Source organism: Porites lutea, chromosome 8 (assembly GCF_958299795.1).
Source record: "Porites lutea chromosome 8, jaPorLute2.1, whole genome shotgun sequence".
Lineage (NCBI taxonomy): Eukaryota > Metazoa > Cnidaria > Anthozoa > Scleractinia > Poritidae > Porites > Porites lutea.
Genome location: NC_133208.1, coordinates 7,055,261 through 7,068,414, shown reverse-complemented (window position 1 = coordinate 7,068,414; position 13,154 = coordinate 7,055,261). Strand labels below are relative to the sequence as shown.

Here is a 13,154-nt window from a genome sequence, read left to right as displayed (position 1 = left end):
AGAGAGTCTTTATTCTAAAATGACACATCCTTCGTAACAGTCAAAAAACATTCTATGTTGACTCTGACATGAAGTAACTTGCCAGTGTAAATAAAATAATTTACATGCACAGTCAAGTTAGATTGTGTCAGCAATTATTGTTTAAATAAACATAAAATTTTCACGTTTTGTGAAAGACGCAAAATGTTAGGTATCCATGATGGATAGTTTACAAACATTGTAACAAACATCGCTGGCTCTATCCACTCTTTGGGAAATATTTTCTGTGAATGTTTACATGTATGTATAAGTCGAAATGGCATGGCCACAGTTCTTAGCTAACTTCACTGTAGCCAAATGACTGACACTTGTGCTTTATAAATTTATGTCATCAACATTTCTTGTATAAATCGGTCTAGGTGGAGCAATTGGTTTACTTTCTGTATATCAAGGTGCAAACTTGCCATTCAGGCATGCAAGTTGTTGCTAGTATGTACTAGCCCAAGAGTCTTTTAAGTAGCCCCTCAAAAAATTTAATGAGCAGCATTGATTACAGGTCTTCTGTAATTTGAATTTCCCAAAAAACTTCACTTGCCCTGCTGGTAAGTTAAGAACACAATTCACTAGTCCGATTGCAAAATCCACTAGCCCCAGACTATCAGACACGTCTTTCTTTGCATGCTGGTATATGTACATGTTCATCCTTCCTCAAGATGCTAAAAAAGTTCAAATCCATTAGATCCCATTGTTCATGGTTTATACTTTTCAATCAGGTGTATACCAGAGCTGTCAACCCCCCACATCTTCAAATATTGAGAATTGATGGGATAAGGGATGATAAATGATGTCATAATGACTGCGGCACATGACATCATTTGTGAAAAAAACTGCACAAAAAAGATTTTGTTGGAATTGTAACATTTGACCTAATTGGCTTAAAAATGTGAAAGGTTTGAACCCTTTGGCTTACTTCCCACCAACCACATTATTGCTTACATGCAGTATATTACAATGGCATACTGGAGTTTGTGAGGAAATGTTTGAAGTAACAGTAAAATAGCTCAAACAAATCAAAGTATTTGAAAAAATTCCACTGTCAGAAAGTCGATTCTACAAGAAATGGCAAACCATGGCGATTATCCGTGAGATTTCAGACTCTAACCTGGAGGCTGGGAGAAATGGTTCAAAATCTGGAGTCTCCCGGATTATATCTGGGAGAGTTGACAGCCCTGTGTATACAGTCAAACCCCGTTTTTTGGACACCTGCTTAATAAAGACACCTCATTATTACAGACAGTTTGCTTTGTCCCTGGGGAAAGAAAGTCCTTAAGTTACCCTTAACTTAAATTTTCTCTGAATTCAACCCAATTGATATGGAGACCCCTCAGTGCATGTGTTAACAGAGAAAATGTTTACAAATGTTAGAGTAGTGTGTACAACTGGCAGAGTAATGGATACAACTGATAGCATAGTGCATACAACCAACAGAAATAATGTTAAAATGAGAGTCTCTCTCTGGAACGCCAAATATCAAGAGGAGACGTATGAAAGAGCAACAAAAAATGATGCCAAATAAGGGATGAGAAATAAATGACAAGAAGACAATGATATGAACCAAGCGACAAAAATAATTTTAAAACAAACAGCGCACCACTGTATGGTTTCATGCCCACGGTTTCGTTTGATTTAGGCCTTTTCTATTTTGCTATGTTTTCCATTTTGAGTGCATCGAAACCTAACAATACACAAACTGTCCCAACTGTGCCTCCAAACGTCCTCATGCAAATTAGAGGACATTGCAAGCTTAGTAATAGCAAATCCGCAAATCCGCAAATCCGAAGCTCATTTGACTTTCAAAACAATTCTAAGCCCCTACAATGCGATCGGTAAAAGGATTTAAGCTTATTTCAGAGCAATTAAGCTTTGGATTTTTAGAAGACTTCACCTCACTCAAATGATTTCAGTGAGATGATGTCTCCTCAAATCCATCATGAAAAAAAAAAATTAAAAAACGGAATTTCATTAATTACAATACCTGTTCCTATAGTTTGTGTTTTCCAAGGATGTGTTATAAGCAGCTGTTGATATTTCGCCCAAGCTCTTCTTAGAATACTCATTACGGCTTCCCTTATATCTCTTTTTTTTTTCGAGCGCTGATTGAGCGCTATGATCCGCTGGAGATCGCTCCCGCAATGTTTTCTTTTTATTTCGGCAACCGGGCGGCCCTGGGAAGGAATTTGAATCGACTATTTTTTGGGTGGGGAGGAGCGGGGAGCGGGGGAGGGGAGGGGATCACTTGATGTTTAGGAGAACAGAAGGGGGCATCATTCGTAATTGGGAACCCAAAAAAGAAATCATTGCAGAAGAATTAGAAGAATTGAGAGGGACGACTCACATTAGACTACGAGCAGAACGAGCAGTCTCTTTTTTTTCTGTAGTCCGTCGAGCAAAACGCGAGACACGCAGATGGCCACGCGCGTGACTGATAGCGCGAGACGGGAGAGGCACGTTTCGCGCGTCTCGCGGCCTCGCCGCTCCCGCGCACGTGCATTGCTCTCACTAAATCTGAAGAAAAAGAGAGACTGCTCGCAGTCTAGACTAACATTTGTTGGACAATGCCAGTTTGAAAGTATATAAAGTAAATGCGTCCATTCTATTGGGAGGTAAAAGTGTTTGCAGTCTCAATTTGTTCTAACCGCAACTTTACTTAGAGCGCACAAGTCTGTTACGCTTTCGAAATAGTACATCTCAATTATATGGAGAACGTTTTCTGGTACTTTAATATTTACTCTTTTATAACGTGCTTATACCTAAGCTAATATTTAACTAATCTGAACATAACAGGTGAATTCTGAATTGGAAACCATAACTTTATAGATAACTAAATCACATTGTGAAACAGCGTCGATCATCGCTTCTTTAGTAAGGGGCACACTAACTCAGCTCTATACTAAATCCGATTCAACCGCCGCTCGTCTGTCTTATCTTGAGTGTTTTGAAAAAGGGAAGACGTTTGCCTGGAGAATATTAGGCTTTAATCACCAAATCTCTTACTAACACAGACATTGATATGGCGGCAAACTGTAACCAAGAGGATTACAGGCTCATACACCGTATTCACAAATGGCGGACACGCGGGAAAAAACTGGTGCCTAGTCATGAAAGCGAGGCGTTGGAGGATAAACAAAAATTGCAAATCAAGACTTTCAGAGAACTTGCAGAGTGTTTAGCACGGATTCCACCTAAAATAACTCTGTACGGACTTCTTTTTAAATACAATTACGTAGGATGTCTTCAGCTTTTAATATTTAGTAGTGATTTGCTGTTTGCAATCAAAAGGGACGCGTATATCTTCAAGGAAACAGGATGATTTTGTAGGTTTCCGAAGCACCAGAAGCTCGACAAGTGGGCGATGGCTGGAGAAGAGCGGCAAACATGATGGCCCAAACTTCACACTGAAACCGAATACGAAAGCCAGATCTCTACAATTCTGTAAAACAGAAATAAAAACAGATATTGGTGGCGAGAAAAAGAGAAATAAGCGACGGATATATGGCCTACTTGTCAACGGAATGGACCTCCGCCATTACACAAAACAGGTCAAGTCGAGAGAGGGTGAAAGATTCATTCACGAAGCTCATTCATTCATGTCAGTGTCATTTTATACATATCTATGTATATATGTATGTCTGTATTTACAACTTCCTTTGGATCATATTAATTCCGTCGGTTTGGAGTAAATTGTTAGAGGTACGTTGGCACAGCTTAGCAAAAATCTCATGATTTCTTTGTTATTGCGAAATAATTAAACATAATTTTATCAAACTTAGAAGCTGTTATGGCTTGCTATTTGTCTGGTCTCCTCTAGGGCATGATCTCGGAGAGCCCTTGGTAAAAAAGCGGTATAAAGCTCACATTTTACTAAGTTAAACTTTTAAGGCAATGTTTGTGTCAGGACTGAACACGGCAAGCTTCTGTTTCGAATAATTAAATTCGAGTCTGGATCCGTTTAACTTGAAGAAGACCATCATTTTATTTATTTATGTATTCTTCAACTTTAAAATATTATGGAACATAAAGTTAAAGCTCTTAATAGCCAAAGATAAGAGATACGAAATTACTCGCTGAAATGATGTGGCCGGCTTACCGAGTCTGCCGAGTAACAAGTTGAAATTTTGAGCGTACTCCACTCGGTCGCTCCTGCATTTATACTAAAAAATTAGTTCTAATTGATGTCCTTCATCGATAAAGACCAGAGAATAACGTCCTGGCAAACAAAAAACAAACATGACTTCATCGAAACCTCAGTCACCTCTTCTTTCCTGTCTTCCTTTTTTCCATCGGCTCGACTTGAATTGTTCAGCGTCAGACGTCTCTTACGTTAACAAGTAGGCCATATACCTGTCGCTTATTTCTTTTTTTCTTGCCACCAAGATTTGTTTATAGTTCTGTTTCACCGAATTGCAGTGAGCTGGCTTTCGTACTCGGTTTCAATGTGAAGTTTGGGTCAACATGTTTGCCGCTTTTCTCCAGCCATCGTCCACTTGTCGAGCTTCTGATGCTTCGCAGACCTACAAAATCATCCTGTTTCCTTGAAGATATACGCGTCCTTTTTGATTGCAAACAGCAAATCACTACTAAATATTAAAAGCAGAAAGAATCTCACGTAATTGTATTTAAAACGAAGTCCGTACAAAGTTATTTTAGGTGGAATCCGTGCTAAACACTCTGCAAGTTCTCTGAAAGTCTTAATTTGCAATTTTTGTTTATCCTCCAACGCCTCGCTTTCATGACTAGGCACCAGTTTTTTCCCGCGTGTCCGCCATTTGTGAATACGGTGTATACAATAAAATGAAATCACACTACATATACAACACAACGAATTATAATGTAACGCGATACGTCAAACAACTCTCGCAGTGTTCAAGTGTTTCTAGTTTCTAGCTTTAGTTCGCAATGTCATTTACACCACATTGAGTCTCATCATCCAGTATTTCTTTATTTGTGTCTGGAGCCTTATCATCCGATTCTTTAAGTCCGGCCTTACGGCAGGTTGGTTTAGCCTGCGTGGCAGGCGTTCGAAAGGGAAGGGGAAGGGAATCAGGCCGCGAGACCCCTTCCCCTTCCCCTTTTAACGCCTGCCACGCAGGCTACGGTTCCAGGTTTTAAAATCATGGGTGGATTTAGGAGTGGGCACCCTTTCCCAGCTCTAAACACTAAATCCGCTTTAACCGTTCTGGTAGCCGTATTCATCTTAGCCTTTCTTAGGATTTGAAGGTCTCTTTATTAGAGTTTGTTGTATTACCATAAAAAGTGTTACAAAGTCCTTATAGTTACAGCTTTCCACGAATACTGGACCACTCCCATATTGACCCTCTTCGCACGCAAGTGGAATAGTTTGATTCAGTTACGTTACCAAAAATTGTTAGATCATCAATTTGTATTAATCCTCTGCTGAAATCCCAAACTTGACCACTTCCGGAATTCAAGTTTATTCATGCAATTTGAACTATTTTCTTACACTTGATCAAATAAATCTACAAATATCTTTTCAAAGCATTTGCTTTAAATATTTTATTCGTGCTTTGTTCACTATAAGTAAAATATAACAGGATGAAAACACTCGCAAATCTCTGAGCCAGAACTGAGTGGAAAATGTTCGTGAGACATTTTGTGCGTCGTGGTGGTATTGTTCTGTAAAAACATATTTTATTTGTTACAAAAATTGTATGTTACATTGGTTAATTTTTGAATTTGAGTAAGAACATCAACGCCTACTTTCTTTGATCTGGAATTACAAACAAGTGAAGATTTATGTGCCACAAATCTAAACCCGCCCATTAACAGATCTAGATCCAGACAGCAAGGTTTTGTAGCAGGTTCTCCCTCCCTTAAACTAACCTGACTGCAGATCTGGCTTATGTAATACTTATAAAAGAAATGACTACAGAGTCTATTTAAAAGGCAATTCAAGCGTGGATTAACGTGACCCCAATGCATCAAGTATATCAGAAAGGTCGTCCAAGATCATCCCATACCACTGATGATGGCTAAACCACCCATATGCAAACAAAATGTAGGGAAAGCAAGCTAAACATATATAATACACAGTACCACAAAAGTCTTGTAATTCTGTGTCTCCCTTAGTCGGGAGACAATACTATAAATCTGTATATGGCCGACTCTCTGACTGTGCAGCCTCTAGATTTCACCGTGCTGAGTGAAACAGCAGCGACTCCTGTAACACATATGGAAACAACAGAGACTTGGCACAAACTAAGTTACACTGTCTGCAATTGAATGCGAGTGTCGGCTTCAGAGAGTGAAAGCCAAAGTGTTCATTCAAGATCCTTTCAATCCAGTGCTGTTTACGGAAGATTCAGAGAGATACGTCGATGTGCGCAACATTGTTTGTGCCCTAACCAGCTATAACTACAGTGAAGATATCTTACAGTTTGAAGAAGGTGATGTTATTCTTCTCCTTGATGTGTTTCAACATATATACCAATGAAGTCGTCACTTTTGCAGAGGCAGCTGAGACAGTTGAGATCAAACTACAGCCAATGAGGCACAGCGTGAGTGGATTCCAAGCAGAAGAAAGGGGCGGTTCGAAAGCGGTTTTTTCAACTATCCTGAGCAAAGAAATATGGGAAACAATGCCGGCAAACATTTTTGGGGATCAAGGGAATCTGAGCTTAAATCATTTTAGGGAACAATTGGCTTTATTAATGGGGAACAAGAGATAACAAAAAAGCATGAAGGGATCATGGGAAAATGTACCTTCCCCCTCCCCCTCCCGGGTAGGGGCTCATCTGAGACACTTCTGGCGTATTTGGAAACATTCGATCGTTGGGTGCCCCTAAAGAGGGTGAGAAAAAGATAATGGAAGGTGAGGAAGGCAAATGAATCTAAACGCTTTTCTTTTGTCTAAAAGCGATGCCTTCTTACAATGTTTTGTCACGCTGGTCCCAGCTTTGGTGTCCAAAGCTTGGAGCAATATTATATATAGTGCTTCCAAGACTAAAGAGTGCTTTTTAAAGAATAACACGATTGGCAATCGGCGTTTGTTTTAAGGAACGGACAATATTTTCTTGGAGGGGGGAGATGAGGAATTTTCTTCTGCAAACAATGCGCCTCTGCAATCCCTTTTTTTTCTCTGGTGCTAACAATTATGATAAGCTTATTAATTAACCTATTTTTCAAAAAACAATCAATGGTACTTTGGCCACTTAATTTGTTCAGGTAGACAGGTAGACCGCAAATTCAGAGGTACGCGTGACATTAGATTTTGGCGCCAAAAGTTAACGATTTAAGTCACGTGCCTTTGTTTGTCAAACCAATAAGGTCAACACACGTAGTCAAACAAATAACGGAAATAAATTCCGATAAGCTGCATGGCACTTTTGAAAGTAAGTAAGGGAATGTTTAACAACAACAACAACAACAAAATAATGAACAAAATTGCCGTTTTGTGCCAAACACTGGTAACTTCTGGTAAACATTGTGTCATTGTGGTAAACTCTCGTGGTCACATTCCTGAGGTAGGCCAAGTCAAGTAAAATGCAAAATGGTGTTCTTTGTCAACCAAAAAAGAGAAACTTTCGCTCGTGGAAAGGTAATCAATTGATGAATCCTCTTTCGGTTACAGCCTTTTAGCGCCATATAAAAACTCTGACCACTTTGAAACGCGAACAACAAAGCCAGTAATGAGAAAGAATGTGACCACGTGAGCTCACCTTTTTGGTTTGACATACAAAGCCACGTGACCTAAGTCGTTAACGTCTGGCGCCAAAATCAACCGTCCCGCGTGTCTTCGAATTCGCAGTCTACCTGTTTCGGTAGTAAAAGGTACGAGAAAATTAATCTGAGCGCGTGAACATGGAAAAGGTGGCGGTGGCGGTCTTCCTCTCCCAATTTCCCGCTGTCTTATTTTCGGGTTCGCGCTTTCTCAATTTCGCGGATCTGACTGTCTTGGAGCCTGGAACTAACCTGAGATCAGGCTTTTTTTTCGTTTCCTTTTTGTAAAAATAACTCCGGCGGGTAAGCGCGACTAGGTAAGAGAGAATGTATGAGAACTGCTAAAATTGGGCCTGATCTCAGGTTAGCCTGGAACAGGCTATTTGTCTATATACGCTCCTAGTAATTTATAGTTTGTGCTTTCTTTATTCGTCTTCTTTGGCAGCTACTGATGCAAATAAACGGCAAACGACAGGGAATAGGCAAAGGAAGTTGCAGGTTTTCTCAATTTTTTTTAAACCAAACGCGTGAGCAGCACTCTAAGGTAGCTGTAAGACTTGTTTAATATTCTCCTACGCGTTTCGTCTAACTTACGTAGACCTCTTCAGGGAGTTGAAAAATTAAGTATATGATATATACCATAAAATTCCGAAAATAAGCCCCTCCATGTATAATCCCCTCCAAGTATAAGCACCCCAAACTCGTAGCACAAAAAACCTTCCGTGAAATCGCCCCTCCCAATATAAGCCCCCCGGAGTCTTGTACTTGGAAATTGCGCTCAAATACAAAGTAAAGCAAAACAAAGACGGTAAATTTCCTTCCAACTACAAGCTAGCCCAATCGATTTTGAAACGCAAACTTCCCTCCGTACATAAGCCCCTCCGAATATAAGCCCCTCCAAAAATAAGCCCCTCAAAAAGGGCCTTTGAAAAATATAAGCCCCGGGGCTATTTTTCGGAATTTTACGGTATGTATATTAAACACATGTTTGAGTTCAGGATTTCTCTGCTACAACAAAAAAGTTTTAGATGACAGCAAACATGCAGTGAAGTGTCAAGGCGTAGATGCTTGAATCATTTTCTGCCATTTTTCAGATTTTATTAGTCATAGAGGATTATTTCAAGAACACCACGGAATAGGTAGACACACATACACATGTACTGGAGCTTTCTTAGCAATTTTTAGGGTTTGTTAATGTGATTGGCTTCTGAAATATGCTCGGCTGCATGACCGCTAACCTTCTTGTTCTTGAGCTTCTCCACTGTTTATTATTAGGCTGCCCTCCGGGCAAAGGCCAATCAAAAAAGGGTGGCCGCCTCGTCTGTGCAGGAAAAAGACAAAATGGCAGACGGATCAGGTTTCCCGTCCCCCCTTTCCCTGCCTTGTTGCTAATCTTCTGATTTGTGAGGGGAAGGGGTGGGTAATTTCCGATAAAAATCGTCGTAAGGGAATCATCGCCCCCGGTCTTTATTAAGCCACCCTCCCCCCCCCCTCAAATGGGCTTTAAATAAATTAGCCCCCCCGGGGGCTTAATAAAAAAACTAGCCTGGCTCCAGAGGTCCGTTCTTGAAATACCCAGAATTGATTTTCAAACGTCTGCCAGAAACCAAGGAATTGTTGATAAGTTGATAATCTTAGTCGAAAATCTTTGTTATCGTTGTACACGCATGTGTCTGTAGGCGCTCTGTTGATAATAAAGCACTTATCCTAAAGAAAGGACCATTAAAAAGTGATAGGAGGAGGGGTGGGGGGGGGGGGGGGGGGGGGGTTGGAAGGGGCAGAATAGAATCCTGCTTGGAAGCCAATGATCGGCCTGGCGAAAAGGCCGAAACTGATAAAAAAATGTCAGCATTATTATCTGCCGCACTTAATTTTTTTGCGAATTAAAGTTGTTCCGATCAGTGTGAGCCTTTGTCAGACAATATTGCAATGCCAGCTGAATTTGTTCGAAAGGGCAGGAGAACCGAAATCTCAATTATAAAGGAGGATGAACATAATAAAATTGCCTAGCAAGATTAAAGTTTCCGAAAGGACTCATTATGAGTTCAAGATATTTGTAGGATTTAACGTTTTCCAGTTCATCAGCGCCGTATCTGAACAAGTAGTTGTTTAAAGACTTACCACAGTTATTAAAAATCATAATTTTTGTCTTGTCTAAATTTACACTTAAATCGGCATTTTCACAGAAAGATTCCAGCTTATTAAGGATTATTTGAAGCTTTTTGTTCGAAAGCTGTATTTGTTCGAAAGGGCAGGGGAGCCGAAATCTCAATTATAAAGGAGGATGAACATATATAATAAAATATTACTACCGCTACATGTATACACATGATTCTTGCTCCTACGCCACTCAACCTAGGATGAATTCTACTCCTTCCGCGGGGCTTGTTCTCCGGAGACGATCGAGGGGGATGAGCTGGATACGGAGTCCAGTTGTAATATCACGTAGCCTGTTCCACACCGTTGGTTACCAGGTTACGTGCATGCATGTTACTGTATCTTTGATCACGTTCATCGAACTTTTGTCGATTCATTGCAAACATGACACTCATAAATCTACAGTATTGGTCCGTTTCTGCTTCGCTGAGCCCTAAAATTTGTTTCTGGCGTTCCAGGCGTTCAGATAGTCGAGTGCCGCGCGAAATGGGAGAGCGGGAGAAAATAAGGAGGCAGACAGGGAGTCAGCGTTTTTTTCCTGCTTATATCTATTTGCCCCGCCCTCACAATCTGAGGGTCTGGAACAGGCTATAACATCACGTTTCAAAACCAACCTTGACCTTGACCCTGGAGTGCGGATTGAGTTGAACTGAACGGGCATTAATATTTTAATATTAATATTGATATCATATTTTATAAAATAACTGAGATAGTACGCGTGATCTGATTGGTCAAAAGCCTATGGTTTATTATACCGGTAAACCCATAGAAAAAGGCATCCGGACCACGAGCCATAAACAAAACCGGACTGATCTGCAAACAACGATTTTAGAACGGCTAAAAAACAGAACAAGTTACTTACCCAGCCCTTCTTAATATTAAAAGCGTTGGTTTCCACATTTTATTACTGAGCCTCACAATTCGCTACTGCCATAGCTTTAAAAGTTATAAAGTACAAAGCTGGAAAACAGTTTACATTTCACGACGACGCCAATCGCAGGGAAAGACAACAACTGTGTGAATTTCTGGTGTAGAAAGTCTCTAGGAAAACTTAACCATGTGCCAAACAGCAACAAAACGGATAGTTTTAGCATTCTTGATTTATTTTATGTCAAAATTAAATTCCTTAATGAAAGAAATTGTTCCAAAAAGAGATCTCTGATCAAGATATGGTACAAAATCGGCCGCTGTAGGTTGTAAACAAGCTGCCAACGATGATGAAAGATGTCAGAGTTTCGGGCTGGTTTTTTCCAACATTTGCACAAATTATTCGGTGATATCGATGCCATAACCTACCTCAAACCACCTGACTTCACGAATCGACAAATATTAACGCCAATATGTGGCTACGGCAAAGAAACCTTTGACCACTGATATATTTCCATCGGTCGCTGTAAGTGCATATAAAGTTACATGCGACAACTTCGCAAATGCAGCCACGTCGTTACCGCAGCATTTCTTGATCATTATAAAGTCCAGAAAACAGATCTTAAACCACTGCGGCTTGTAAAAAGTGAATGAAGTCCTCCATTACAATAGCTGTCAGTTCCGTCTGTAAAAATGAAATTCTTACGGATCGACTCAACAAAATACAGCTGCGTACAGTCTGATGTTCAATTAATTTCTACTTCTGTAGTAAACAAACCATGAACGTATTCTTTCATTCTACGTTCGCATGAATTTGTGTTGACTTTTCCTGTAAAACAGCTTTCATAAGTTATCAATCTCGTGTTTTGAAGTGCTGCTGTTTGTTGTTTGACTGAACTGAGTTTTCTGAGTTTTGAGAAAGTTCAACGCTATTAAATCGTGAGTTATGATTGGCTTATGATGACTTTAGAGAGAAGACGTGACTTGATCACGGTACTAGAACCATATTTTTTACCTAAAAGACTCCATTCTACTAAAAGTTATTTTATAAAAGCAATAGACCACACTTTCTATGGGTTTACCGGCGTAATAACCCACTTGGGATGTTGGGAGAACACTCGAAAAGCTTGTAAATCACTCGCCTTCGGCTCGTGATTTACAAGCTTTTCTCGTGTTCTCCCAACATCCCGCGTGGGTTATCACGCCGGTAAACCCATAGAAAGTGTGGTCTATTGCTTAAATATTATATTATATTAATATCATATTATTATCATAGTCAGCGCCGTTTTCAAAATATATTTTTTTATATCATATCATATCATTGCATGTATTCTTTGTTTATCTTTCATCCCTTATTCAACATCATTTGTTATTGCTTATCCATGCGTCTAGTCTTCATATTTCACTTTCAGAAAAAGACCGCTTCTCTCCTCTTAACCTGCTTTTTAATTAAAAAAAAAAAAAAAAAAAAACTTCAACTCTGTCGGTTGTACACACTACTCTGTCAGTTGTGTACATCATTTACTCGCTCAGTTGTAAACATTTACCCTGTCGTTTGTACACACCACAAGGTCAGTTGTGTACATTATTTAATCGGCCAGTTGTAAACATTTGCTCTGTCGGTCAGTTGTGCACATTATTTACTCGGTAAGTTGTAAACAGGTAATCTCTTACTTTTCTAAAAGATGTTTCCCGTCTTGATGTAAGATTTTACAAAGTAAACGTCTTAAAATAATAGCCTCTATTTTTGTTTGGCGTCTTCGTTTAAGAAAAACCCGTCTTACCTTAAGTTTGTAACATATCATTTAAGAGGAGTGACATGTTAAAGTGATCTTAAAGAAGTTTTAAGATGTTTTTGATTAGTTTGAAATCTTTAAGAGGTGGGAATCTTACTTAAGAAGCATATTGTCTTAAACTGAGAAGTTAGATATAATTTACTTTTACTTAAAAGTATGTTCTGTATACCTACAAAACGTCTTTCTGGAATTTCGTAATTCAGCTCAAACTCTGCATAAATTTGTTGGGAAGCCATTTGATGAAAATAAAATGCAAGGCAACTCAGATGCTATCGTGTTTTAAACTTATGTTATAGATGATTTAAAACAAAACAATAGACAGAAAAAATATTCTTGAAAATTTTTATTTAATTATGGAACCGATGTATTTATCCTTTTAAATTCGCATCACAATTCGATCATCGATCCGTACTGACACGCGAAAATATGATCCGGCTAAGTCGAGCACGCAGCAATTAAAAATCATGATCAGCACTAAACCTTCTGAAAACGTGTGCAGAACATGTATAAGAAAATTCATATTAAAAACGCAATTTTCTTAACCATAATGTACAAAATGTACCTGAAATTCTTTGAAAGCTTCACTGCCACGGTTAAATTTCACGACAAAACGAGCGC

The 13,154-nt window shown here is 39.3% G+C and overlaps 1 protein-coding gene across 1 annotated transcript in view; it reads right to left on the bottom strand.

Moving 5' to 3' along the window:
• The window catches only part of LOC140946806 (mitochondrial inner membrane protein Mpv17-like), a 9,743-nt gene extending 7,585 nt beyond the window's left edge, over window positions 1–2,158 (bottom strand). The window contains exon 1 of the mRNA XM_073395917.1: window positions 2,015–2,158. Coding sequence (XP_073252018.1) covers window positions 2,015–2,096 — 82 coding nt within the window. The 5' untranslated portion in view covers window positions 2,097–2,158. The remainder of the gene's footprint in view (window positions 1–2,014) is intronic.
• Between the last annotated feature and the right edge of the window lie 10,996 nt (window positions 2,159–13,154).